The sequence below is a fragment of the Platichthys flesus genome, chromosome 8 (genome assembly GCF_949316205.1).
Source record: "Platichthys flesus chromosome 8, fPlaFle2.1, whole genome shotgun sequence".
Lineage (NCBI taxonomy): Eukaryota > Metazoa > Chordata > Actinopteri > Pleuronectiformes > Pleuronectidae > Platichthys > Platichthys flesus.
The window spans coordinates 19,824,374-19,851,542 of record NC_084952.1 but is presented as its reverse complement, the minus strand read 5'-3'; the positions used below and the strand labels follow the sequence as shown (position 1 = coordinate 19,851,542).

General features: G+C 42.8%; 3 protein-coding genes across 4 annotated transcripts; 1 reads left to right on the top strand and 2 right to left on the bottom strand.

Annotated features, from left to right (window-relative positions):
• Positions 1–103: 103 nt before the first annotated feature.
• On the bottom strand, positions 104–12,460 carry pld7 (phospholipase D family, member 7). Of its 2 annotated transcripts, none has more exons than XM_062394578.1 (12): positions 12,202–12,460; positions 11,619–11,711; positions 8,472–9,452; positions 7,190–7,374; positions 6,830–7,010; positions 6,622–6,736; positions 6,005–6,132; positions 5,100–5,303; positions 3,685–3,824; positions 3,119–3,284; positions 2,919–3,018; positions 104–2,412 (listed from the first exon to the last, which is right to left on the bottom strand). In XM_062394578.1, the coding sequence occupies exons 1-12, from the start codon at positions 12,331–12,333 to the stop codon at positions 2,210–2,212; spliced, it is 2,628 nt and encodes an 875-aa protein (XP_062250562.1). In that variant the 5' UTR covers positions 12,334–12,460; the 3' UTR covers positions 104–2,209. The 2 variants fall into 2 exon arrangements, with proteins under 2 accessions (XP_062250562.1, XP_062250564.1); XM_062394580.1 differs by lacking the exon at positions 12,202–12,460 and adding an exon at positions 11,883–12,158.
• A 134-nt stretch (positions 12,461–12,594) lies between these two features.
• gpr137 (G protein-coupled receptor 137) lies at positions 12,595–17,679 on the top strand. The gene is made up of 8 exons (XM_062394582.1): positions 12,595–12,725; positions 13,565–14,031; positions 14,178–14,227; positions 14,342–14,564; positions 15,264–15,413; positions 15,501–15,626; positions 15,707–15,825; positions 16,637–17,679. Exons 2-8 carry the CDS (start codon positions 13,651–13,653, stop codon positions 16,731–16,733), a joined length of 1,146 nt encoding a protein of 381 aa, XP_062250566.1. The 5' UTR covers positions 12,595–12,725; positions 13,565–13,650; the 3' UTR covers positions 16,734–17,679.
• A 775-nt stretch (positions 17,680–18,454) lies between these two features.
• syvn1 (synovial apoptosis inhibitor 1, synoviolin) lies at positions 18,455–27,165 on the bottom strand. The gene is made up of 16 exons (XM_062394581.1): positions 26,969–27,165; positions 25,425–25,576; positions 25,173–25,265; positions 24,897–25,049; positions 24,405–24,453; positions 23,930–24,033; positions 23,314–23,440; positions 23,100–23,199; positions 22,693–22,758; positions 22,144–22,260; positions 21,826–21,983; positions 21,197–21,340; positions 20,762–20,908; positions 19,777–19,960; positions 19,435–19,562; positions 18,455–19,351 (listed from the first exon to the last, which is right to left on the bottom strand). Exons 2-16 carry the CDS (start codon positions 25,554–25,556, stop codon positions 19,143–19,145), a joined length of 1,911 nt encoding a protein of 636 aa, XP_062250565.1. The 5' UTR covers positions 25,557–25,576; positions 26,969–27,165; the 3' UTR covers positions 18,455–19,142.
• Positions 27,166–27,169: the final 4 nt, after the last annotated feature.

Here is a 27,169-nt window from a genome sequence, read left to right as displayed (position 1 = left end):
ACTGAGTGGTCAATTAAAAGAGAAAAGCACGATGTAAACAGTCCATTCACATTTAAAGAAACATTTGTGTATTAGATCATGTATTTTTCAATGAATGAGAATATTTCACTTGAAGAATGTTTAATGATGAAACTGTTCCCTTTACTGGAAAAAGCACATTGAAAACAATCAGTTTTTCAAATTACCAGCAGCCTCCGATGTACTTTGCCAGCTACCAAATGTTAGCATGCTAACATTAAACAAGCATTATGTTCGCTTAACACACGTAGCATGCTAGCTTTGTCATTGGGAGCTTTATCTGCATACAGCATTTCAAAATAAAAATAAAAATAGAATCCCATTCACCATTGTCATCAGTGGAGTCAGACCAGTATCTGAAGTTCACAATGAAAATAAAATAAATGTAACAGCTAGATACCAGGAGAGGTTGATACAATTTTGGTCAAGCATCCCTTATACAAATCCTGACTGTCCCTTCAATAAATAAACATCTTGTTTATTTTGTCGTCGATGAAGCTGTCAAAGATGTCCAGCTGGGCAGATTTTATCACCTTCGCCAAGGATGTCATGTTTTTTCACTACTGCCCGTTTGTTGTTTCTTTGTTTTTAAACAGAATTACACAAAAACTTGGTGAAAGGATGTGATATGAAAGGATGTGGTGCGGCTCAGAAACAAACTGATTCAATTTAGGTGCAGAGCCAGGAATTACTTTTCTCTTTCTTCAACATTTTCCTTGATTTTCTCTGAGAATAACTTACGGATCTTTTTGAAAGAAACCTGGATGCAGTGAGTTTAAATGTGGTTTGTCAAGGAGAATGTTGGACTTCATCAAGAGTCCCATTCATAGTGCATCAAGATGCTTTCAAAGATCACTTGCTGAGGAGCCGGTTTGATTTCTACAAACTATAAACTTCCAGCAAACGTGAACAAAAGAAGCAACACAGCAATTATCATTACAGTAAAACAGATTCCAACTGAATGAATGATTCTTTCAAATCCACATGATTTCAATAACAAACAAAGCACAAGTCCATTTCTGCCTGCAGTGGCTAACGCTCAAATTAGATTTGTTTGGGAGCCAGTTATCAGTCTGAAATATAAGATTGCCACTATTTACAATATGGTTGTACTGTTGGACTAACGTTAAGGAACAAATGGCTTCAGCAGATTAAACATGGCTATGGTGTATGCACCTCTTGAAATGTTTAATTTCCTGCATGAGAGTGTTAAAGCTGGGCACCAACATTTTAAAAGGAAAACATACAAAATGCTCCAGGCATAGAAATAAATTGCACAGAGCCAGTTCCCCCGCGCCGCAGCTCAGATAAAAAAAAATTGTCAAGCTTACAGAGAATACAAAAATAGCATGTTCTGAAACTAAATATAGAATTGCAAATATATACAGAGAGGCAAGCAAGTCAGGAAACAGCCACAACATGAACAACATGTATGTTCACACAGTACAGCCAGCTGATTTCTGCACAAGCAAAATAAAATTCAAGTGACAGGTAAGGGTGCAGCGATTTATCGACGTATTGACTATTAAATAGTCGCCGACGAATGAAATCATTGATGATTCATTGGTTACGTCATAGCGCTTGTTTTTTTGTGCCGTGCAGCTGAACTAAACTTGGTTTTAACGGAGGTGCTGGAAGTAGCTGAGGTGTGAGCCATCTCGCTTCCTGAAAAAATCTACCTGCTGTATTTGTAAGGCGGACCTGCTCTCCATGGAAGCAGGACACGAGCATTTGAAGAGGAGGCACGTTAGACAGCGTGACATAGATTCGCTAAGATAGCCTGTTATCTAGCTTGCTATATAAACGTATATACCTGTGTGCAGGATTCCAGAATCCATTCCAAAAATTTGGTTTAACTATTTTTTAATGAGTTTTAAAAGCGTGATGTTATCCTATTGCCTGACCAAGGTCTTTTTTTAATCACAATTATGCAGTCCAGAGAAGACTGAAGTTTCGTTTGTTGATGTTTTTATTGCTGATACTTTCCTTGTCCTTTTGTTAACAGAAAGAATGGATACCTGATTTTTAATTTATTTTTAGTATCAGCACGTGTCATTCATAATCCTATAAGTCGATTAATCATTTAATAATCAATAGAGTATTCGACTATCAGAATAGTTATTTACAGCCCAAGAAACAGGAACAAGCGAGATGCTCATCTTAATTCTCAACATTGTTGAACAGCAAACCGTCAGTGTCGGCCATGAGGGCAGACGTCCACGCTGTCGACAGAGAGCGTGCTGGCGTACGGAGACCTCCAGTCTCTGAGGAAGAGCTCCTCTGCTTGGCTCTGCAGCGTCTGCTGGGCCTTCCCAACCACTGAGCCCGTCTGGTTCACAACCAGACCCACACCAGCAGTTTGACTGAAGTAGTTCTCTGACCAGTTGGACGTCCCTGTGGACACAAACACTCATCACTGTGGGACTATCACAGGAGGGGGAAGTCACTGACAACAATTATCTGAAAGCTTTATATTTACTTGAATACAGTGTGTTATATTTTCATTTTTTCTCCTCTGTTTTGTTAAATGATTTTCTTACTCTTGCTCATCTTAGATGATGATAGAAGTACTTTGGAACTTCATTGAGAAAAGCGTTATATGAAGTTGATTATTATTATAACTAGATCTTTATTTAGAAAATTGTGTGTAGAATTGAATAATAACCATATGTATATTTTTGTATATAATTTTTTATATTTCAGTCTGTTTTACATCAAATTTATAAATAATATGATGTGAATAAAAGCTGATCTGCACTGAAAAAAGTTGTGATATTTCTGCCACATTAGCAGATTCCTCTGCGTACTTCAGATGAAGTTCATGAGGGATGACTTTTCCCCCTGTGAATCTGTCAGTGGATAATTATGTTTGAAAGGTGAGTTCAGAGATAATAACCTACCTATATAGACTACTCTGTCTGTGACCATGAACTTGGCGTGATTGACTCGAGCGAAGGGGATGGCCTTCTGCTCCGCTGTTGAAGGCACTGTGAAGATTTTCTGCAAAGTCACAACGATAAAGACAAGTTCAGGATTCAGCATCATTCTGCTCAGTTCAATATGTTTTCGCCATCTAAGAAATTCAAATCTCCAGACATACTATGTCAATGTCACATTTCAGTGGTGGTTTGTTGAGCACCAGCAGGGACTGCAGGAAGATGAACATGGAGGCGGGCGAGTGTTCCCAGCAGCTGATCATGAGTCTGACCTGTACCCCTCTGGTGCAGGCTGCACCACGCAGAGCTGTGTCGATGGCGGGCCAGTACCTGAGAGCAAGAGAACAGAGCACAACTTCAACTCTTCAGCAGGGGAAGCTTTGCAGAGGAAAGTCTATATATGTAAATATATGTAAATAAATGTAAAGTATGTCTGTGGTGCATGAAGGCATGTTCTCCAAGCCATGGACGAACTTTGGACACCACTAAACTCTTCTGGTTAGTCAAGTTGATCACATTTTCATTCAAAAGGTTCAATTCAGCAGGTATGCTATATTCTTATAAGAGTAGTTGCTTACTCAGCCAACAGGGTCCAGTGCTGTCACATCTTGATAAATCTTCCTCTACCAGACTATGTCATATGTTTATGTTCATATTCAGCTGCATGTCTGATGGTGATTTATCAGGATTTTTACAGTGCAGTTGTATATACTGGTGGCTCTGAGTGTACCTGATTGGTTCTGTGAACTGAGAGAGAGGAAGGTAGTCCATGACGGAGATGTAAACAAACTTCTGGGCATCCCTGATGACAGACAAGATGGTGGCGAGATCGTCCGAGCGGCCACGGGCTGAGATTTGTGGAGGGGCACTCTGTAGGATCACAGAATGAGCAGTGAGGATCATGGGAGTGAAGAGGCGGAGGAACAGGAATCTTTTACAGCCCTTCAGTGGTGGTGTAATTACCCTCTGATGACTTTGCTTAATTAGGGAAAATGTTAAAATACCACGATGAAACTTAGAAACACCTGAGAGGCCACATCAAGATGTATTCAGACTGTCTTGATGCACATGAAGACTGATTACCTACAAATTCCAGTAATTAGGAATAAGGTTTTAATTAAACTTTGAGACAATAAGCCATTATACCTGAACTTAAATTAGGGTTCATATGACATATAATGAGCTAAACACTGCTTTATAATATCTTCTAATCAGACAAGAATTTATTTCAAATATAATACAAATGGAACAAATTCAGAGTTCGTTGTGAAAAATACCGTCAGTCTAAACCAGGGGTTCTCAAACTTTTGCAAGCTGGACCCCCCCAAAGCTGGTTACAGGTAGTTGCTTCTTCGCAACTGGCGCATCGGTTGCCTGACTTTTACGAATCAGAAACTTGTCCACAGTTGTGTTTGTTTGCTGATACAGTGTGTAAGATGTTAATAAAGTTCTAATTGCAACGTTGTGGTTTTGTGAGTGTGTTTGTATGTGTGGCTGTGAGAGACTTGCACACAAATAATGAATAAGGCCTTGCTAGGCAATGGTTTCTAACAAAACGAACAGTACACAATGTAGACAGGGACAGCACAGAATAGTATTCAAGTGCTGGTGTTTTATTTGTTGCAACACAGTGGATGATTGAAGATGTAAAGGTAGGTGTCAAGGAGAAAAGGGCTAGCTGCAGTTGGAAGAAGTTAGCTAGCTAGAAGGCTAGCTCTTGGGGCTATGAGCTTTCCTAAAAAGACGGTGGAGCAAATTACTCCTTAGATTAGGCTACGAATAGGCCTGCTGCCAGTGCAGGAAGGTATTACTAAGGAAGCAGTGAGTCTTTAAAAAGACTGTTTATAAAGCAATGTATATCTGAATTATAGAGGAAACAAGAGCAATCGCACAAACTCTGCAGGGTATGGTCTCAGTGAGGGTGAGCGCTGACCATGCCTGCAGTTACTTTTATACTCAGAGGCGTACGTGCAACTCGCGTTCAAATGATAACACTCCTCTTTGATTGGTGGATCAGGAACGAAACAGTATTTGATTTGTTTGTGTCAGTCCAGCCCCTTGCATTTCGCCAGTGACAGGACTAATACCAGTTCGATAAAGATGTAAAAGTAATCCTTTCAAGGAAGCTTATTTGTATTAACTTACAGACAGGTAGACTTGAGCAGGTACTCCATTGAACTTCAGATGCAGAGGATTCTGGGCGCTGGACAGGGCGGAGAGGCGCGCAGGCCAGTACGGGGGCAGGGATCGACTGGGCACAGCACCAATGCTCCAGTACACGCCAAAGATTCGTAACGCATCCTGAGCCAGGCAGCTACAATCCTCCACTAACAGACCCACCTCCTTCACCTTGGTTCAACAAACAACAACAAATGGGTTCATCCTGCACCAGTCACAATTAGTTCTGTGTTTGTGTGAGGGGATCTTCTGAGGTCTGATCCAGGGAGAATATCTACTTAGTCATTGGGAGGAATTAGCTGAATCATGCTGATCTACAAGCAGTGCAGTTATGTTGTACTATTGATTCTGGTTCTTTTAGAAGATCAGGAAAATCCATCACATTAATTTATCCATCATTTGAAACAAAACTCTTTGAATGCATTTGAGGATTTGAACCTGACACAAATTGTCTTTCACTTCTACTTAATAATAACAATAGTAAGCTATTTTAAGATACAATTAACAACAGTAATAATATAAGTTACTTCCAATTTGCATGTCAGTAACAATCGGATACTGCAAAGTCCAACATTTAATTACATTATAAATTGTGCCTCCCTCCTTCAAAGTCTATTACAGAGTAGTGCAGCATCAGGCTGAGGCTAAACTGAAATCTGCTGTCTCACTGTGGAAACACTTAGTGTCAGCTGTTTAGAGGTTTGTTGCTTTAGACAGTCCAAATCAAAATGACTGTTGCTATTACCTACACTGGGATATCAGCTCTATGAATCTACTGGACAGTAATAGGATCTGTAAGAAGACAGTGACTCAAGTATCCCTAATGCAAAAGGTTGTAGGACGACAGACTTAAACCATAGTTAAGTTCTTACCTCACTGAGAGAGCGCCAGTCCATGTTGGCACTGCCCAGGTAGAAGTGCGTTTGATCCACGACCCACAGCTTTGTGTGGACGATGCCTCCAGTCACAGCTTTGAGGTCCACTTCTCTGACTTCTGCCCCTGCAATGGGTCAATCCAAAGAGTTTTAAACATGCCATACACACATTCCCCAGATATTTTTGCTTAGTTTGAATACCAATACTATTAAGTAGACATTTTAATACTGAATTAGATTAATGCACCAACTAAGGTTGCATCATAAATCTGCCGATGTTAAAACGTGATCAGTGGAGTCTCAGTTACCAGGAATATGCTACATATTGGGCTGTTCATATTTGACATTTACAATCTGTCTTGACTGATCCAATGTGGAGAGTTTGTAGTTTGTCAGTTCACACCTGGAATTAGAATGTGTCTCCTGTTACCAACAGGGATCAGGTTTCATTAGCTTTAATATGCAAATACACATTCTTCTATTCGGTTTGCCAAGACCAAATCAGGATGTGTCTGTGAGTGAGTGAGTGAGTGACCTGTCCATATGTGTTTGGATCACATAAGACAGATGTGAATGCCAGGTGTGAACAGGGTTCTTCTCATAAGAAGTAGTACCTGCTGCAGTCAGCTCTGATGTGTCTCGGGTTGATGTCTGGGGGCCGTTGACAGCAATCTGGAGTTTGACACCTTTAGACTGAAGATGTTTCAAGTGGTCAAACACCCTCCGTCCCTGCCAAACATGCACATTAAAATAAGTCAGTACAGTCACTACATATACAGGTCAAGGTCATGAGTTGAGACTGTGGCCTGCCGCTGTGCCGACCTGAGAGTCAGTAGAGCCGGCGGACTCTGAATCGTTGCCTCGTAGTGTGAAGTAGAAAGCAGCGATGTGGACCGAGCTGTTGGACCTGTGCAGCAGGTGCATCCAGCTGTCTGCGATGCTCTGTCTGGACGAGGGGGAAGACAGGTACAGACCATCCGGGATGCTCTCCACCAGATGCACTCTGAACAAGGGAGAGGCAGATTTAAGTTACAATATGTGTACACCACTCTCAATCCAGGAAGCAGTTCAACTCTCAAGATTTTCAGAGTAGGTTTCTCAAGAGTTCTGATAATGTGAATATCACAGTCTTCAACAGCTAAAATAGGACAGAAAGATTGACACTTTGTTGTTATTTCTTACCGACAATCAGTGCTGCAAGGCTTGGGGAACAATCCAAAGCCCTCCAGCCAGTGCAGCTCCATCTGAGCCGTAAGATGGGCCATGGACGTGGGAAGCCCGTAGTGCCAAACGTGCGCACCGAACCCTCCCAGAAGCAGCAGGGTGGTGGGCAGGAAGAAGTGGATGAAACAGGAGCGTCCAGAGCTCTGCAGAATGACGAAATAAAAAATGTACTTCCAACATATAATCTGTGAAGTTGCAATCTCATTGTTAACAAGAGACTGGGAAGCAGCTTGGGATTCTGTTACATACCACAGCTATTACTGCAGGGTGTGGTGAAATTCCACTATATGTGACTGAATCTTTCACACATGCACTGCGACCCTGAGCTTTTCTAGACATGACCTGGAGGAGCTGTATGTGTGAACACAAATGTCTATATCAGTTGAAGTGGACATTAAACACACTTTGCCCTATCAGCTCCCTAGAAGGGCATTCACGATTACTGATTTATTGATGAAGGTCTTCTGGAAGCTGGTGAAAGGAAAACTCAGGCAGCAGCTGATGTCTTATGCAGAATAGTGAATTTAGACTTGATGCATCAAGGAGACCAGAGCGTGAGATAATATACTGACGCCAATAGAGTAACATGAGCAATTTCCCCCTACAAGTCTGAAGATGTCTCAAACAGCATCCCAGTATATCTCCCTCACCCCGCATCCCCAATTCTAACAGCACATCCACGAAAGGCTTGAATTGCTGTCACTCTTTGGTGTTCGCATCCTATTGGATAGTTAAACCTGGAGTATGCATCCCTAAATCCCATTGGGTCCTCACGTCTTGCCACTGGTGTAATACGCAAAAGTGTTAGAGTAGGTGCTTCTCTACTTTATTACTGCACCACTTTAAATCTCAAATGAACAACTAGTCTACAATGATGTGTTGACAAGTCGAGTGGTCTGTGCAGCCCTTACTCCCAAATGTCCTCGTGATATCTGACTGAGCGTGAATAGATTTGCTCACTCTTCGACGAGTTCAAAGTGAGCGAGTGTTTTGATAAAATCTCCTGGCTCCTATATGCTCTATCTATCTGGACCTGACCCTTGCCTACACCAAACAGAGTATTCCCAGAAGGTGTGAACACATCTGGCCTCTCTGGTTGTGTACTCCAAGTGTGGAAAAGCAACTCCAGACAATATCCAGACCCAATTATACAGACAAATGTGAAAACAGCTGCTGTCTGTTGAAACTAAAGCATGACTGATATCAATAGAATATATTCAAGTACAGCAACATGACTCACCTTTGGTGACTTTGTTGATGAGACTTTAGCTTCAGGCGTCTCTGCGGCCACAGGAGAGTTGGATCCAATTTTCTTTTCAAGTTTTGAAAACTCCGACTGGACTATCTGTGGTTCAGGTTGTTCCTTCACCTCCTCTGAACTGTTGAGCTCAGACTTTTCATGTGTCAAAACCTGCTCTGTTTTGGCATCTGATGAGGATCTACTGGCCTGGGACTCAAGTTTGTTCATGGGCTCCTTTTCCCAGGGAGGCTCTTCATCAATTATATAATCCACTTGGCTGACCTCAGCTGTGAGAGCACTATCTGAATACTCAGATGTTGTGGTGTCTTCAGAGGCAGTGACTGTAATCCCCTCTTCATACACAACATCACATTCCTCTGCCGGGTCATCTTGTAACTTTGGGCTGAGGAAGCCCTGGTGTAAAAGCTGACTTACAGGGACATCTGGTGGGTTGTCAAATTCTTCTTCTGAGGTTTTGCTGTTGTCTTCCTCTGGTAAATTCTGCTCTGACCCTTGCTCTGGTCTGATTGCAGGCCTGGGGCTTGCAATCAAGAGAGGGGTATGAATGGACCCAGACAAAGCCCAGCTCTTGGGTGTAGTAATTGTGGATCTGTGAGCTGTCCCAGCAACTTGTTCACCACTGGTCAATGGAGAGTGGGCTTCAAGGCCAATTTTGGGGACTCGGACTGATGGCAGGGGTAGTGCCCTTTCTCTGACATCCAGTGGATTGGCCTTTGAAGCCTCTGTCCTTTCAAATCCAGCTTTCTCATGAGGCTGAGCTGCATGGACAGGGGTTTCCTTTTTAAGAACAGGCAGCTCCGAGGCCTGGCTTGCTCCAGGAGGTCGTTTATGGTAGGTAGGAATTCGAGAGACAGGTTTTCCACCTTTACGGTTCATGTCTTCTTTCTCCTCAAAATCGATAGTATCAGCCTTGTCGTCCTCCTGAAGACGGTTCAGCACAACACTGCAACCTTTGAGATCCTGATTAGAGAAAGAACAAAACCTTTCATAGGACCTCTTTCAGCATAAATATGATGTGTATATTCTAATTTCTGTGTCATTCCATATATGCTACATGTGGAAAAATGTATTCATGAAAAAAAGTAAAGGAGAAGATGCATACACCCACTAGGACTGGGAACAGAACTGTGTGGGCTGGAGCACTTGCAAACTCGGACCTGAGAGAGTGGTTGGGGACCAGGGGAAAGTGCAAACCAAACCGTGAAAGATGTGTAAATCTAATTTACGTTGTAAAACCAGGCTTACTTCCTGTTGCCAACACGAGTGTGTCTCTATAGATCGTGTAAACCTGTCACCTTTGCCACATCTAAGACATCAAAGAGACCTTCGAGGACTGATACTAATGATGGAGGGCTGGGCGCGCATTCACATTTCAAATTACTCCAGAATATAATTCAATTCTGGATTAATAATAAGACAAATAATTACAATTTCTACAGGGCCAGGGCTTGGGCCCTAATAAGGGGGAGCAATCAAAAATGGAAAATGAATACATTATAAGAAATACCCATTTGCTATTTGTAAAATTCAATGTCTTTAGAATCCTGGTACACTGTATGTTTACATTGTCTATATTATTTTAATCTTGTATAGTTTTGTTTTCTTTTTAAAGATATCAATATATGTCAAAACACATTTTAGACCTTGTATATACTTATATGCTTTTATCCATTAAGAAAAAAAAATTCTTAAAAGTGACACCTCAAACTTTTCTTGTGTCTGTAATATTGACTAAATCCCGACATTTACCCTAAACATATTGTGCATTTTATGTTTTACAAGTTATTGTTAATTATCTGCAAACCTGTTAGCTCACACCAACGTGTCTGCTTAAAGCAGTTGTCAAATGATATGCATCAGGCTGGAATTGTATTATTTCACCTTTTTTAATTTTTTTAATGTGTTTTTTGGGGATTTTTATCACCCTTTATATAAAAAAAAGATAGGACAGAGTGGGGGAGGAGATCATGCATACATGGCCGCGGGTCAGAAACGAACCCAGATGCCTGCGTGAGGCAGAGCCCCAAAGAGGCAGCAGCTCTACCAGGTGTATTTCACCTTTGATAGAGTTCCCATGTGGTAAATTTACATGGATTTACATGCTTTGGAAATGATGCTGCTCTCTTCTCTCGATATTAAGTATCACTGCTGACAAGGCATATCAGAGCAAAACCCGAAACCATAATGTTAAAGGAGCGGCCTGCAGAGCTCAGAGACAGGACTGAATCAAGCCACTGAGATGGGGATTACTAAAAAAAACTATTTTACATGATATGATAATAGGGCTGGTTGATAAGGCCCAAAAATATATGAAGATTAAAAATGTTCCTATCGGTCAATATCGATAATTATCATGACAAATGTGAAGGTTGCGATTTTAAATTCTACTTTATGAGGAGACAATGACAAACCCTTGATAAACAGCAAAACATTTACAAATTTGAGGTAATTCAATTATCATATACATCTTCACTGAGCTTACACAATGCATATACATTATTTAGATATATAATGGACTTGTATTGCACATTGATGGAAATTGTAATGATATGCATGGATATTGTTTTATTACCAAGCCCTATATGATAATGATTAAAACAAATATTGGCCAATATATAAACACAGAAATAACATTTATTTTGGCCTTGAAATGTCATTATCTTAAAAAGCTTTACTTTTTTACAGCCATAACAAAAAGATAGACAATCACGTACGAGACACACACACACACGCGCACGCACACACACTACAGGTCAGTACTCAGTGTACATGTAGACCTGTCCTGGGGCAGATGAATAGTGTTATATTGATCAAGACATTTATTTTATTGCTGCATTTTAACATACTGAGGATGTTAAAAGGTTGCCAGTTTATTGTTTATAAATAAAGTATCTTCAAAGAAATACAGTACAATCCAGTAAATTAATCCAAATTCGTATTCCATTTTTTATTGTAATTTTGTTGAGAATCATAATAGAGCCTGTTAATTATTTCTCTCACTTCAGTGCTGCACTGTATAAATAAATGACGGCCGCACCCATGTGCATTACGCGCAGGCTGCGATTTCCCTGCCAAAATAAGATCAACATTCCAGGCGGAGGAGTGCGAGTTTGAATGAGAGCTTACCTCCGTGACATCTTCGTCCTCTTCGGCCGGGGGACTGAGGTCTGTCTCCATCGCTTGGCTCTGAACAGACTCGGGCTCTGAGTCATTGGACTCCTGCCGGGACCACAGACATTAGCACGGTGAATAACGGAGCAGGCAGCGTTGTAACAAAGCAGTACATACGCAGCCATGTAGAAACCATTCACATGGCACAATTCATACAACGTCCATGTGATTGAACGGTTAATTACCATGACAAAGAAACGGCGTGAAGAGACAACTCACCATGATGCAATCACTCGCTAGGTGAGAAGTTTGAGCTGTGCGCAGAGGGTCGCTCTATTGTTTTCACTCGGCAGTTATGCTAACCAGCTAACACACATTAAACGAGTTAAAGTGGTATTAGTAGTGAATACACGGCAGGCTAAGCAGCTCCGTGTCCATGTAATCCTTCCTGGAGTGCTTCTTCTCCGGTTAGCCAGCTATCGTGGCTGCAGTTAACGTTCGAGAGCCAGCTACGTGGCCGACAGCGAAGTTCAGCGCAGTCAGTGGAGGAAGAGGAGGAAGAGGAGGGAGAGGAAAGGCTGAGTAATACAGTACCCACCTCGTACGTAGTTCTCCCGGGCAGGCGGGTCGAGCTTCTGCGTGCTGTAACCGGTGTGGTGTCCGGTCCCTCAGGCTCCACCGCCCCGCCGCCGGGCCGGATGGACCTTCTGGAGCGCAGCAGCATGGGCATGTTGGACAACTTTAACAATGCAGCACGTCCGTGACGAGACTGGACCGGAGCGCGAGGAAGAACCGAGCGAGAGCGTTAGTGTGCGGGGAGGAGGACGGGGCTGCGCGCCGAGCTGCGGGGGACCGAAACGGCGTCTGGCGTCTGGCAGCTGGTCACTACCGAACACCTCCGTGCTGGAAACAACCGGAGCCTCCGATGCTATGTGCACGCGCCGTGTGACTCTGAGCTTGTAAACAACGGCTTGAAGAAACCGCGATTTCCTTCCGTCGCTGATTGGCGGGGAGAATCCAAACGGAAGAACCGCCCACTCGGCCCACACCCGGAAGAGACACGGATTAGCATCGGCTGTTTTGTCTGCGTCAACCCGGAGCTTCATGTCCGCTGCGAATCAGGTCAGTCCCCGTCCTTTAATGATCACTGACAGCGACTTCCACCGTGTGTGTCCCTGTGGGCAGCCACGGAGGGACAGCTTTAGCCAGTTCAACCCCACAGTCATGGAGATAGTTGGTCCCAGTTTGCTTAGTTAGCTCAGTTCAACGGAGCAGTGGTCGGTTGTTTATGTTCCAAAGAGCATAGACCTGCGGATTATTACTGAGGTTCAAAGGTCAACAACATACACCCTGCGGACATGAGCACTTTGACTCTCTAATGGCATCCCTCTGTATCACAATGTTTTCATTTGATTGTTCCCTGAAGCTGTCTATAGCTCAGTGTGTGTGAAGCTGGAGTGTGTTTGTGTGCGTGTGTGTGTATGTGTGTAGTCCTCTTCAGGATCAGTAGTCCTCATGGGGACCAAAGCTCAGTCCTAGTGAGGCAAAATCTCCTTCCTGAGGTCCTGGTTAGAGTTAGGCATGTTGTAACTATGGTTAAGGTTACAGTGAGTCTCCAGGATTCATTATAAGTCAATTTAATGTCCCCTGAGGACATGTGTGTGTGTGTGTGTGTGTGTGTGTGTGTGTGTGTGTGTGTGTGTGTGTGTGTGTGTGTGTGTGTGTGTGTGTGTGTGTGTGTGTGTGTCATCTCACAGTGTAAGTCTTTAGGTGAAGTTGTAGTTACAGTATCATTAATGGTAGGCCCGTTCCTCTCACTAAGTGTTTTCTGAAATACTAATGCTGCTGTAAATTAAGTTTTATATGTATACAGAGATTTGAAGGGGATTTACACCTCGGTACAAACGTTGGCCAATTTTCTTGCCGTCCACAGATTAATACTCTCTAGCTTTTACTTTCAGATGTCCCATGTAAGCCTTTCACGATGAGAGGAGAATGTGAGGCAGTTTTTCTGAGGTGATGGACACTTGCCTCTGACAGTAACCCAATGGAAGCGCCGGTCACAGTCGGCCCTCCCCCCTCCTCCTCCACCCTGCTGCCCCCGGTTCCCCTCCGTCCAGCCGTGGCCCCGTCAGTGCAGCTCGGCTTCACCATCCTCTACACCACTCTGTACGCCGCGCTCTTCCTGGTGGTGTACGTGCAGCTGTGGCTGCGCCACCTCTACAGACACAAGAGATGGAGCTACCAGAGCGTCTTCCTGTTCCTCTGCCTGCTGTGGGCCGCCCTCCGCACCACCTTGTTCTCCTTTTACTTCGTTAATGCCCTGGAGGCCAACCACCTTCCCGTTGTGGTCTACTGGCTGCTCTACTGCTTCCCCGTCTGTCTGCAGTTCTTCACGCTCAGCCTTATCAACCTGTATTTTACTCAGGTAAGGCCGTGGATAGGGGAGCAGGGTTATTTTCTTGAATCCACTGGTAGAAATCAACAGAAAAAAAATTCTGAAGAAACTGAAGCGATGACTCATATAATCCCTGAGCGGAGTTATTCCTTTTGCTTTTACTTTCATTACTGCAGGTGTTGCTCAAAGTGAGAGAGAGTTGCAGCTCGACAGGGGGCGGAAAACTGTAAGTCACACATTATCACACTGTACTTTTGATCCCTTATGATCTTGACTGAGACTATTGAACACTTTATAGCCTCAAACTCATGCTTCACTCTGGCTCCCACGTCTTCCTCAGGTGGATGGCACAGTGCGTGTACGGTACTATAAACGTTATCTTCCTCTCTGTCAACGTGGTCTGTGCGGCTCTCGGGTACCGAGGCGGGTCGTGGGCGTGGACCTGGAATCTGGTCCTGGTTCGAGTCATACTCAATGACTCGCTCTTCATCCTGGATGCGGTGCTGCTGGCTGCTCTGCTGTTGCTCCTCACCAAACACTCACACTCCACCAGCCCCTACCTGGTGAGCAACGTGCACTCAGGAAACACAGCTATAAAGTTTTAGAGCCACTCCCCCCTATTTGTATACATCTAAAATTTATAATTGTTGTCATTATTGTAATATTATCCTTCATGAGGCATCTTTCTTATCCTGTGAGGACAGTTGTATTCTGTCCTTTGTGGTTCTTGAATAGTTTTATCAAAAATTTAAAAACAAAACAATGCAAATATATCAGCACATGTAGAAGACGCTGACAAAGATGTCAACTTGGTAATAAGTCATTAGAGAGCTGTTGTTGATAACAGACAATACTGTAGTCGATCTGCTGTAAGCAAAAACGTGTCACTTCAGAAGCAGAATTTATCGATTTCATGTTTTCTGGACTTTTTCAGGAGTTCATGTTTGAAAATGGTTTATGTTATCAAGGTTATCTCAGCTAAGACACATTTATAACTTAACCTTGTTAAAATCGGAAAGTTTAAAGTTTGAAATATTTGGCTGCCAACCAGGTCTTTGCTGAGTTGAATTTTGGGGAAAGAAGCCTCCAGCATTTTTTAAACCTATAATAGAGATTAAGATTAAACTTTTCTTATCTGCTGTATCTATTTTGACCACTCTTGATGCATTTCTTTAGACTCCCTGAATATTGGAGAGCCCCCCCCCACGCTCCATTAATTCTGATGCTACTCCAGGTTAACAGAGTGTTTTCTGTCTGAACAGGGGACCACCGTGTGCCGCACAGCAGCACTGGGAGCAGCGGTGATCTTGTTGTTCGCCAGTCGAGCCTGCTACAACCTCACAGTCCTCCTCCTGTCGCAGGACTACCAGGTGGAGTCATTCAACTTTGACTGGTACAACGTCTCTGACCAGGTAATCATCAGACCAGTTAACAGCCTGGGTCAAGTTCAAGGTATCCTTATCAGTCAATACCAGTAGATAATGTGTGTGTGCTTGTAGGCGGATCTGCATAGTGAGCTGGGCGACAGCGGCTACCTGGTCTTTGGGGCCATCCTCTTCTTGTGGGAGCTGCTCCCAACCAGCCTGCTCATCCTAATCTTCAGGGTCCGCCAACCCACCCAGGAGGTAGTGCATCTAACACAATTCAGGATGTGTTGAAGCAGCAGATGTCTTTTCAACCCATTTTCTTTTTCTAATCGTCCCAGGCCAGCAGCAGGGTCATCAACAGCAGGGTCCTGCCTCGTCCGTATTTCTTTGATGACCCTCAAGGCAGCGATGACGACACGGCGGTTCCATGGGCCCAAAGTGCACATCCGCAGACTAGGTACGATTATTGAAACCATGCAAGACAAACTGTCGAGTAACCAGTTAGACAAGGGACAAAACAGGATTATATTTGATAGATAATTTAAGTATATGTTTTTTTGAGAGGTTTTCCACTTCTGACATCTCTGTTGTGATTATTCACTGCTTATCGGTCTGAGTTAGTTTTTTTTTGATAGTTAACAGGATTACGAAAAAAAACAACTACTCAACCAATTTCTAAAAAAATAATTAATTAATTATATTGAAAAAAATCAGGTTTAGGGCACTGATATTTATGATGTCTGCAATTTAGTGCAGGTCCACATAAAAATCTGGGCTCTGGTGAATTACAATGTGGTTTCATAAGGGCACTATTTGGCCTTAGAGCCAATGTGACACATGTCACATAGTTTCTCTTCATGTTACTGTAATGGAAACTTTGCTTATGAGTTGGCATTTTTGCTTTTAAAAAACGTTTCAAAACTGTTGCAGATCATTTTCATCTTTTATTAGACTGATCAATTCTAAAGTCTATCTAAAACCAAAAGGAAAAAGGAAACCATTCTCTGACATATTATTGACCAAATGAGGAATTAACTAATCAGGAAATACTCAACAGTTTCTATAATGATGAAAATAAAAATGGCCTGCAGGACACATCATGCAGATTTTAAGATAGAAGTGGTAATCTTCAGGCTTTGGTTAGTCTCATGCTTTCAGACTCCAGAGAGAAATGGGCTCAGTCCTCTGATTGGCTGCAGAAGGCTGTACCAGCTGCCTCACTCGCTGCACAGGGGACACATCTGTCATCATTCTCTCTTCTTTTTCAGCTGGTACGGAGCGGAGAGCGCTCCTCTCCTGTTTGCCAGCGAGCCTCCAGCCCTGAACCACCAGCACCACTCGTTCTACTCCACCCCCCAGAACTGATCCCGACCCCTGACCGTGATCCAGGTGGTGGTGTTCATCGCATGGACTAAATAAACACACACAGATACCAGCCAGCAGCAACTCCCTGTGTGTGCAGTGTTTTTGCACAGAAAACCTCAGGAAATCGACACCAGTGAAAATGCACCTTGTAGATTTTTGAACGGAGAAGAAATGAACACTCTCTTTTTGCTCTAAGGGAACGAGCTCGTACGGTAAAGACATGAAAGGCCAAATATTGCTCCCAGTGAGCGTTTTATGAAAGTTAGGCTGAGGTTTAGCCACAAGTTGTTCTTTTGAAATAGGAATTCATTGTTCCAGTGTTGAGAATGACCAGCCAAATTTGCTCTGGAGATTCCTAAAATGTCAAATTTAGCTTCATTAGCATTCCTTAATAAATTGCTACATGTAACTTAATGTAGTTTATAAGCTCGCAGCACACGATAACCCTCAACTGACACTGATGAGACGGCTCTGCTTTTCTGAAGGTTAAATGAAGGTAACTTTTCTCTTACACTGTTTCAAGTGTACTGGAAACGGATACAAACCAACCATCTCTTAGCATTTTATGTTTACAGCAAAATAGTTTTTCTTAATATATCATCATCAGGTCAGCAGCCTTTTCTTTTCCTTGATTTCTTGTAAATGATCTTCATGTCTGCTGTTCTTTTAGTTTGTCACTTTTGTAAAGAGTTTTCTCATTTGAAATTTTCAAAATCGATTTTGATTCTTATCCCTGTCTTGTATAATTGCGTTGTGATGAAAGTTTAACTTATTTTGTAGCCACTACCTTTTTAATTGTATTTGAGAATTAAATGTTATTCTCCTTAATTGTTCACAAGAACAATGCTTCCTCACAGCAAGTCAGTCACCAGCGGCTTGGACCTCAGCACGTGAATGGCTTTTACCATGTGACCAACAACAAATAAAAGTGAATTTGGTCACTCTATTGTGAAGCAGAACATGTTTGCAGGAAAAGCCGTTTGTGTTATTACATGATTTAGCCCATTTACTACAAAACAAATGCCACTTATGTTAAATAGACCCAATCTGCAAGTTTTCCATTAATAAGCACACCGATAAGGACACATACATGATCTTAAACTTGCTTTGGGACAAGTAATACAAACCATTGCTTTTATGTTAAGAGTTCTATGATTTACGGTGCAGACTTTTCTAATCAATTTATTTAATGCATTCCTGGTCAAGCTTTATTTAATGGCCTGTTATTTTTTATTTTTTTCAAATTAAATAATTATCTTCATCCACGTTTGCTGGACAGAGCAGGGAAATTGGTGCTAAATAAGTAGAGAATATAGAAATAATAAATTTGGTAAACAGGTCAGCTCCAGTTAGGAAGGTTGGACTTTTTCTGGATCTGAAGTAACCTGATGTCTGTAGCTTCTTTTAAATCTCCTCTTAATACCTCTTTGCTTTCTGAAAGCTGTTGGGAATAATCTTTTGTTATTTATCCTTCTTATTTAGCATTTTATTAATTTCTACCGCTTAAACTCTCCTGTGGCCAACGCTTTTTAATCAAGTCACTTGTCTGGTTTTATTTTTCCTGCTAAGCATTTTGTAACATTGAAGAGACCGATTCTTTAATTCACTAGAAACATTTCAGCATTGACACATGCAGCCTGCACAAAGAGCACCCAGTTTCTGAGCTTCACACTTCTATAGTCAGTTTGTGAACCTACAAAGAAATGTGTCTGCTGTGCCACTGTGGTTTCAGTCCAACAGTTTATTCTGCATTATGTACAGATCATCCTATTAAAACTCTATACAGTATGTACACATTCAAATGAATCAGTATGTTACAGCGTCTGCAGTGTGGACAAACCAGGAAACTGAAGACTGATGTATGTTGAAGAAAAGAAGAAGTAGATGATTAAGATCCCTCGATTGAAATCCACTTGATCGGACACTGATCCTGGTTCGATGTAACATGTTGATGTGGTGAATGGGTCCAAATGTTATACCAAAGAAAGCTGAATTAAACAAAAATCAAAGTGCAGGCAAATACGTCACCGACAGTAAAACTAGCAAACACAAATCCAAATACCTTCCTTGTCACGTCGACCAAATATCTGGGACTGACTTGAGATTTCATCTTCCACCGCTTTACACATACAAACGCCTGCAGTGCTGTTATTGCAGAGGTCATTCTAGGAGGTCATGGGAACAAAATTGCGCTATTGCTTTCGGACACAGAAACAGTCCAGGTAAGCATTACAGAATCTTTACTAAAAGGTCACTGCGTCTCTCCGCAGCCTGAGTCCATCTCGACACGGTTAGAAACCTGAGCCCGTGGAAGGCGAGAGCCGCGGAGGCAGCGAAGAACCGAAGCAAAGATCGATCGGCTCACAGTTCCTGTTGGTCCAGAACGATTTGTCCGAGTCAACACAGAGATCAGTTGTCTGGAGGGGGTGACGACGACGACGACGCCGTCTCCAGCTTACGAAGACGGCGGCGCCTCAGCTCGGCAGCGTTCGGTTCTCCGCCCTCGGCCTCATCCTCCAGCAACTCTTCATCGATGTTTTCTCTACTTTCCGTTTCCGAGGCAGCAGAGGTGGAATCAGCGGCCTGAGAGGAGACTGTGGCACCATTCACCTGATCCGCTGAAAAGGAAGACGTATCAAATCAAGGTTTTCAGTGCTTGTTGTTGTTGTTGCCTTGGTAGCTGCACACTCAGTTTACTCACAGCTGGGTCCTGAGTCTGTCTCCTGGCTGTGACTCGCTGTGCTGCTGCCAGCTGCAGCAGATGAAGCAGATGAAGCAGAGAGGTTTGTCCCACTGGCTTCTCCTGTGCTGCCCCCAGCCCGAGGTGGACTGTGGGAGAAACGGCAGAAAAAAAATACTATGAAGCATTCAACTGAAAATGACACGAGAAAGTGGGACATACGAGCAATTTTGATTGCATTTGCTCAAGATTGAATCAACTTGTGACAACTTGTTTCCACTTTCTAACTAAAATCTTCACACATAAAAGTAATTCAATATAAAGCCTACAATTTAGCAGAAGGAATCAGTGAGGTGTAGTTACGTGAGGGTGGCGACGGTGCTGAGGTAGTGGTGGATGTTGAGCATGGCGGCGTCCAGCAGGGTGTGGATGTTTTGGAGACACTGGAGTCTGGCCTCGAGGCCCTGCCGGCCTTCAGCCTCCAGCTCCCGGAGCTCCTCCTCGGACATCCGGGACAGAGACGGAGGAGGCGGCGGCATTGAGGACACTACAGGAGAGGAATAACATTTACTTGACTGGAGTTGAGAATCTTGCAGATGTAGATGCAGGGTGGTCACTGTAGTTAAGAAGTTAGAGTCAGGAATCAGATGCTCGGCCAAAACAAACAAACACGTGCAAGTGACAGAGTTGAGAAGAGGAGCACAGCATCACAGTGTACATGTTTACTCATGAGTCATTCCCAGGTAGGAAAGTGCTCAAATGGATCATAAGCAATGTAAAAAAATAAGCACCTTTATTGATGCTAGTCATATTAAATGATTGTATGAGCTTCTTCTTTTTTTGTAAAAGCTTTTCATTGATTCCCTGATATCAGGATGTAAAGAGCAGCAAACAGCCAAATCAAAGCCACGCTCCAGTGGAAATGACATCATTTCAGTTACACATCACCAAGCACAAGGACAGGAACGGGGAGCACAAACCTAAGGACACCTCTGTCTCCTTTCTACAGAATAAAATGAACCAACACAATGAATCACTCAGTCTGCGGCTGTATCAACAATCACTTCAAGTGACTTCAAGTGATTTACAACTTGCTCCTGATTGCTTGACTGACACTCCTAACAACAGTGAACACTAATGTGTCATACATGTCCACAGTGTAAAAATAATAGTATTTTGCCATGGTAACACTCAGGACTTCCTTAAAACAAAGGCTGACAATATTATCACGACTCATTCACTAGTAGAGAAGGGACATAACTAACAGAGTGAAGAGGTTGATCATGTGACCGAGCCAGACTACACTGCAGCGCATCCTCCGCTTTAACGTAAAAGTGTTTGTTCTTACCAAAGGGAGGAGGTGGTGGCATGGGCAGCCACGGTGCGGAGGGGAAGGGAGGAGGAGGGAAGGAGAAAGGAAAGCCTGGCATTGCTGATCCTGGAGCAGCTGCTGCTGTGGAGGCGTCAGCAGTAGATGATGAAGGCTGACTGGTACCTGATGCAAACACAAGAAAAGTACAGAAATGCATAAGTTGTGTGGTGTTACAAATTGAACCTAGTGCATTAATACATGCATCTGGGTCACACAGTTTTGGTTCAATACTGATAAACACTTCGGTCAGAAAAGGATGATCCACAAACAGTAGATCTTAGAGTTGATAGTGACACAAAACATTCACAATGAGCTGCCATGGCATCATATTATAATTGATATGGAATCACAATGATTTGATGATAATTAAATGGACACAACTGATGAGATAGAATGATGAATCCTCCTCACCAGATGCCTGGTTGCTTTGGGCAGCATCAGTAGCACCAGGGCCGTCAGCTGCAGCCGCGGCAGCAGGAGGAGGAGGACCTGCGGGGAAGGGACCCCAGAAAGGGAAGATGCCAGGTGGGAAGCCTGGTAACATGCCTGGAGCCACTGGAGAGCAAACAGAACAAAAGAGAATCTTAGAAATTTGTATCTACCACTGGGCGCCTCATAATTAACAGGCTGCTCAGATATTATAATAATAATCCCAGGACTGCTCACTAACCTAACCAAGAAACGGTAGAGAACTGAGTTGGTTTATTGTTTCATGGAGTGACCGTACAGATTTGAGAAAGATAGTGATGCTTCTCCTGATCAGTTTTTCAAATAAGTTGGTTTTCCAAAGGATTTAGTGTATTTCTCTGTTTTTTTAAATGTGTTTCTATGTTTTTCTAAAGTAAGACTGTGGAGAAAAGCATTTGGCTCCCTTGTATGTTGACTGTATATTATGGATGTGACAGTAAATCTGATTCTGAAGTTAGTTACAGAAAACAAACATAATCTTCTGCCCTGCTAATCATTTGGCGATAGGTTGGCATAAAACCAGCATTAGGAACATTGGGGTTGTGTTTCTGTGTACTGGTCTTGACTCTTACCATTAGCAGGCGGGGCTGCGGGCGCGTTGGCAGGGGCTGCAGGGGCAGGGGGCGGGGCCTGGGCTGGGGCAGGAGTCTGATTGTTATTGGAAGCTCTGAGGACGTCCATTCGACAGGTGGGACAGGTCTGCTGGCGCTGGAACCAGGAGCGCAAGCAGCTGTGGAAAAGGTGAGGAGGCCAACATAACATTATAAAAAAAAATGTAACGTAAATAAATATAACAAATCTTGTTTAATTCCCACATCTGACTCGGTTTCTTTTAAATTCAGTAGCTTTAATAATGACACACTGACAACTTCTGACATCCAGGGCCTTACCTGGAGTGGAAAATGTGATTACAAGGAAGTTTCTTGGCTCCAGTGACCATCTCCTCTCGACAGATGATACAAACATTGTCAGAAGCCAGCAGATCTTCAGGAGTAGCATCAGGGTATCTGAACACACGCAGACAGGACAGACACAGTGAGCTGCAGTTCTATCCTGACAACTTCCCATGTTGTAACATGTGTAAAATATACTGATGCACTGTACAGCGCACCAACTACCCAGGTTTGCTACTTCTTGAGTCAGAGCATGTCCCAGTTACTGCACAACAGTGTGTGTATGTTCCTCCATCCTCTTCAAAACATTAACACTAAATAGAGATTAAACCTTCATTTGCAAATAGGTAAGAGTTCTTATCATTAAATGAGAGTTAAAATCTAACTTGACCTTGTTTCTACCAAACAAAAAATGCAGTGGGGTCCAAGCCTGAAAGCATGATTTGGAAAGTCCTCTCATACTTCTGGACCTCACTGTATTGTAAATAAATAAGAAAGATGCATGGTGATATAATCATTTTTTAGGAAAAGCTCAACATTACTCACAGTGTGTTCATGTTGCGAATGGCTCTCCGAGACATTATAGCATCTGTTACCGCTTTCTTGAATTGCCTGGCAGGGACACAAATCAACACAATACTTAAAACAGGCCTTAAAAAATGAAATTTGATCTTCACATGTGATCTTTATTTTAATTCAATGTTTATTTTGAATATAATGTATCTTTTTCCAAACAACTTATTGAGTGATCAAATATATTTTAAAATATGAAACTCCATCCTCAAGATTTGGAAACGACCGATCTTTCAATAACAAACATTAAAGCCTGTGTCGACACACTGACCTTTAACATCAGAAACCAAAACACTGACATACAGCAGTAGAAACATCACTAGTGGAAGTAACAACGTACTAAACCTTCTGACACAAACACAGGTCATAGAGCTGCTCACCTCATGGCCAGATACATGGGGCGAATGGCAAACAGAGGGAAGGTGTGAACCTTTATCATGATGGTCATGAAGGCGATGTACAGGAGCACTTTGATGAACCCTGGAATAAAATATTAAACATCATCAGCCGACGTGATTTCATCTTTTACTTCACACAGAGGGTGTGGTCGTCTGGAGGAACAAAGCATCACAGTGCGAGGTAGAATACACTTACCTGTGAATAGCTCAGTATAGAGCATATAGACGGCCTTATTGTCCCAGGGATTCTCACTCTGTAGGTCAGCGGTGTGCAGAACGTACTTGATGAAGGTCGTCAGCACCATAGTCAGCAGGATGGCATACTGACGATAAAATAGAAGGGACAAACCTCATTCAGTATTAGAATTTTACAACATTGTGAATGCATATTAGCAAGTGAACCCATGTAGAGACACACAACTAAAGGATTAAAATATTCAGACAAGTAATGCGACTTAAGTATGAGCCACAATTCCACTGTAAAAAAAAGCCTTCAATCTCTCTGGATCACACTTTGAACTCAAACTTCTGAATCATTTTCAGACACTATTTCCAAAGACTGTCTACTAAGTGTATGGCTCCGCTTTTCCATCATGAGATATTTCTATTCTTTTTGTTTTTTCAGTTTTTAATCTGTTGCTCGCTAGATGTGAACGACAGATTTTGAGGATAAGTAAAGCCCGTTGTAAAATTGAATCACTATCACAAATAAGTGAATGATAAAGCTTATGAAATGGATGATTTAGAATTTGCTTTTTTTTTTTAAAGCTAATATCAGATATTCAATTCATCTCAAACCAGGTTAAACAAACCTCGAATCCAAAAACCAGCTGGACTGAGGCTCCTCTTGTAATGATGCTTTGACAGGCATGGTTGACAAACAGGAAGTCCAGGACACCCAGCAGTCCAATGAGAGCTGCAGAAAGTAAAGAACATCAATTAACACTGATGAGGGGCTGCAGTACCTCCTGTACGTGTAGACTCCCTTTGTATTTGCTCAAAATAAACAGCTGCACTGAATTCAAATACAGAAAGTTGTATCTCATCAAATGGCCTATTCTATCAGTACTTCCATCAACCCTAACCGTTATGGTCTGTTATTCTGATGCACCTGTCCTCATGTGCAAAAAGAATGATTGCATGAAGTTTCACTCAGCTTGAAAACTTGTCTTATAAGTGCATCAATGGAAATGAAAGAGAAAGAGATAAGGAAGTGAAAGTTAAAAAGAAAGAAATGCAAAGAGAGAAGGGCTGGAGGAATAATGTCAGACATGGAAAAGTACTTACACAATACTCTCAAGTGAAAAACACAGGAGATGTTTGGACTTCGTTCCATCTAGCAATAAACAAAACATAGATATTATTCAAACAATACCAAAAAGGTTACATCTGTGATTCTGAATAATAATTTTATCAATGATTCGCTAAAACAGACGCAAAGAAACACGTGATCTGTGTCAGTTTGATTCAGTGTATCTATCAAAAGTAGATAAAGCTTCATTCACTTAAAACGTCCTCACCAGGCACTTATACGTTTCACTCGCTCTAACTGTATTACTCCTCCAACTCACGGCACAGTTACGGCCGTTTGTACTCAACCTGTGACTGAAAGTCAGCAGCATTGTGTGTTTGTTCATTCCTGGTGTGCAGCCTTAGCCACACACCATCGGCCCCATCCTGTGTTTCCACATTTACACAGTGTACGGCGTACAGGAACGGTGGAGGAAGTATACATGGTACTGTGTGCGAAGAGGAAGTTGTTTCTCTGTCATCACTCACAAAGTCCACCCGGTCCTCGGCCAGCCAGTGGAAGCACTTAAGGAAGAGGAGGAGGGTGAAGAGGGCGACGAAGCGGGGGGAGAAGTCATCCCTGAACACAGTGAAGGCCAGACAGGTCTCAGTGACGGCATACCAGGAGCGCTCGATGAGGTGCTGGAGGAAGAGGTTTTCAAGTCAGATTCATTCATTGCCGTCATTCACAACACGTATTGTGCATTAAATCCAAACATGTGTTACAAGGAGTCAAGTGAGTAATAAATAAAAACTGAACTTTACCTCCATTTCCGCGGCCCTTAGCTGACCAAAAAACACCTTCCTCATGAACTTTCCCAGCAGAAACACCAGCACAAAGGCCTGGATGTACAACACCTGATACCAGAAACAAACACACAGGAAACTCTGATTTGTCCCAATGTAACTGATATGCCTTTTGGGGGAAACATTGTCACGTTTATAAGATATTATTTGGGGTAAAATGTCCAAATAACTTAAATCGAGAGCAAGATTTGACTTTCGCCCTGCTCTTACCGCCATGCTGGGGCTGCTTTTGGTGAGGTAGACCACAGTCGGGTAGAACTGGTGCTTGAGGAGGTAAGCGTGTGCCACCACTGCCCCAGTCAGTACCAGACTGGTGGCAGTCACCAAGGCTGATCGTACCATTTTGGACTCGGCTACAGATCCTGTGGAGGGGAAACACATGAAGTGAGAGGAGGAGCAGGAGGTTGCTTGTGAAAGCTGATAACATATGTAGAGGAGCAGCATGCAAATAGAGACAGATGTGGAAAAGAAAAAAACAGTTTCCATGTTTTATCTGTTAACTACATGGTCAGAAATCTGTGAAAGCCTAACAGTCAGTCATCCATTCAAAAGTACTTGTTTTGCAATCCTTGGGGAGACGCCATTTCGAGTTGAATCTGAATGTCGGGGCTTACAGACACTTGTATGAAACCACACGAGCAGAAGGGAGGCATTTTCATATTTGTTTTCTGTTTGAAGAAGTGAACTCAATGGATTTGACTGCCAAGCTGTTTACCCCTGAATCTCTAACGGTGGGTCACACCCCTCCATCAGCATAGTGGTAATTAGAAATGAGTGACTTTACGTTTTTGGGTGAACTATCTCTTAAGGTGCTGAACATTGTTTCGTGACTGTGAAGATTCACTCCACAGGTTGACATGAACCAGACTCGTCTTCAAGTGTTAACTACACATGGTGAGCAGACAGAAATTCTTCAGGGCTGCCCGAGGATATTCGGCGAAGCTTAAAAAAAACGTTTATCACACAGCATTCCACACTTATACTGATATTCTACCTCTTATTAAGGTAACAGGTGGCCATGCTTACATTTTTTCATAAACGACTCTGCTTTATGATTAATTTAAATGTATTTTACTTATGTGCTTTTAATTTGTGAGGCACTTTGTAACTATGTAGAGAAGTGCTATATATATATATTATTATTATTATGATCTAGTCTGAACACATTAAAGAAAGTGTCAGGTGAACTACAGAGACTGGATCCCTGAGTGTCAATACCTGCCACAAGTGCCTTTTAGAAATGAGCTTTGTGAGAGCACATTTTAATAACACGACTTCAAGGATAAAACCTGTTTATGTACAATATGCATTTCAACAGAGAGGGTTAGCATCTCGTCCAGTCGCACTGCTGCATCGCTGCCTCCTGTGTGACATACTGCATCGGCTGTTGAAGCAATAACTAACACTAATGTCTTCTCCTCGTTAAGCAACAAACACTGGGTTTACCTTCATCCTGGAGAAGACGCAGCTTTTATCAGCTAACTGAGCGCGCTACCATTACAGCTGCTGAGGTGAAATTAAGTCTCAGAAACGCAACTAACCTTGTGACAGCTTTCACAGAAAGAGAAACTTGCGCCAGCACACGCAGGGTTGTCGCAAACGTCTCAAACAGCTTCGCGTGTAGCTGTTCGTTTGCGCTGGCAACCCCGCGGTGCTCCGGGGACCACCTCACTGCCACAGACAGGTAATCAGGTTAGTTAGCTGGGGTTAGCTCGCGTTAGCATGCTAGCTGGTAGCTTCCCAGCAGGACTCACCGACTCGATGTCTGCAGACGACTCGCTCCTGTGTTCGTGTGACGGGGTCGGCTCTGCTGCTGCTCTCGCTATGATCTCACCGGCTACTCCATTTGCCCGGTTTCTCCGCGGCCTCTCTGTAATATTCGGTACCGTGGCCCCTGCTCGTCTGGCTACGTGTTTATCTTTGGCTTGTTCATTGGGAGCCACCTCACATCCGGC

Excerpts from the sequence above, each read along its gene's own strand:
- pld7 (XM_062394578.1), bottom strand. The coding sequence starts at position 12,333 with ATGCCCATGCTGCTGCGCTCCAGAAGGTCCATCCGGCCCGGCGGCGGG. Across the intron at positions 11,712-12,201 it reads CCGGGAGAACTACGTACGAG|GAGTCCAATGACTCAGAGCC; the intron begins GTGGGTACTGTA and ends TGGTCCCGGCAG. Across the intron at positions 3,825-5,099 it reads CTGCTCAAGTCTACCTGTCT|AGTGCCCCTCCACAAATCTC; the intron begins GTAAGTTAATAC and ends GTGATCCTACAG.
- gpr137 (XM_062394582.1), top strand. The coding sequence starts at position 13,651 with ATGGAAGCGCCGGTCACAGTCGGCCCTCCCCCCTCCTCCTCCACCCTG. Across the intron at positions 14,228-14,341 it reads TCGACAGGGGGCGGAAAACT|GTGGATGGCACAGTGCGTGT; the intron begins GTAAGTCACACA and ends CGTCTTCCTCAG. Across the intron at positions 15,826-16,636 it reads AGTGCACATCCGCAGACTAG|CTGGTACGGAGCGGAGAGCG; the intron begins GTACGATTATTG and ends CTTCTTTTTCAG.
- syvn1 (XM_062394581.1), bottom strand. The coding sequence starts at position 25,556 with ATGGTACGATCAGCCTTGGTGACTGCCACCAGTCTGGTACTGACTGGG. Across the intron at positions 21,341-21,825 it reads CGCAGCCCCGCCTGCTAATG|TGGCTCCAGGCATGTTACCA; the intron begins GTAAGAGTCAAG and ends TTTGCTCTCCAG. Across the intron at positions 19,563-19,776 it reads AGCACCGTCGCCACCCTCAC|TCCACCTCGGGCTGGGGGCA; the intron begins GTAACTACACCT and ends TTTCTCCCACAG.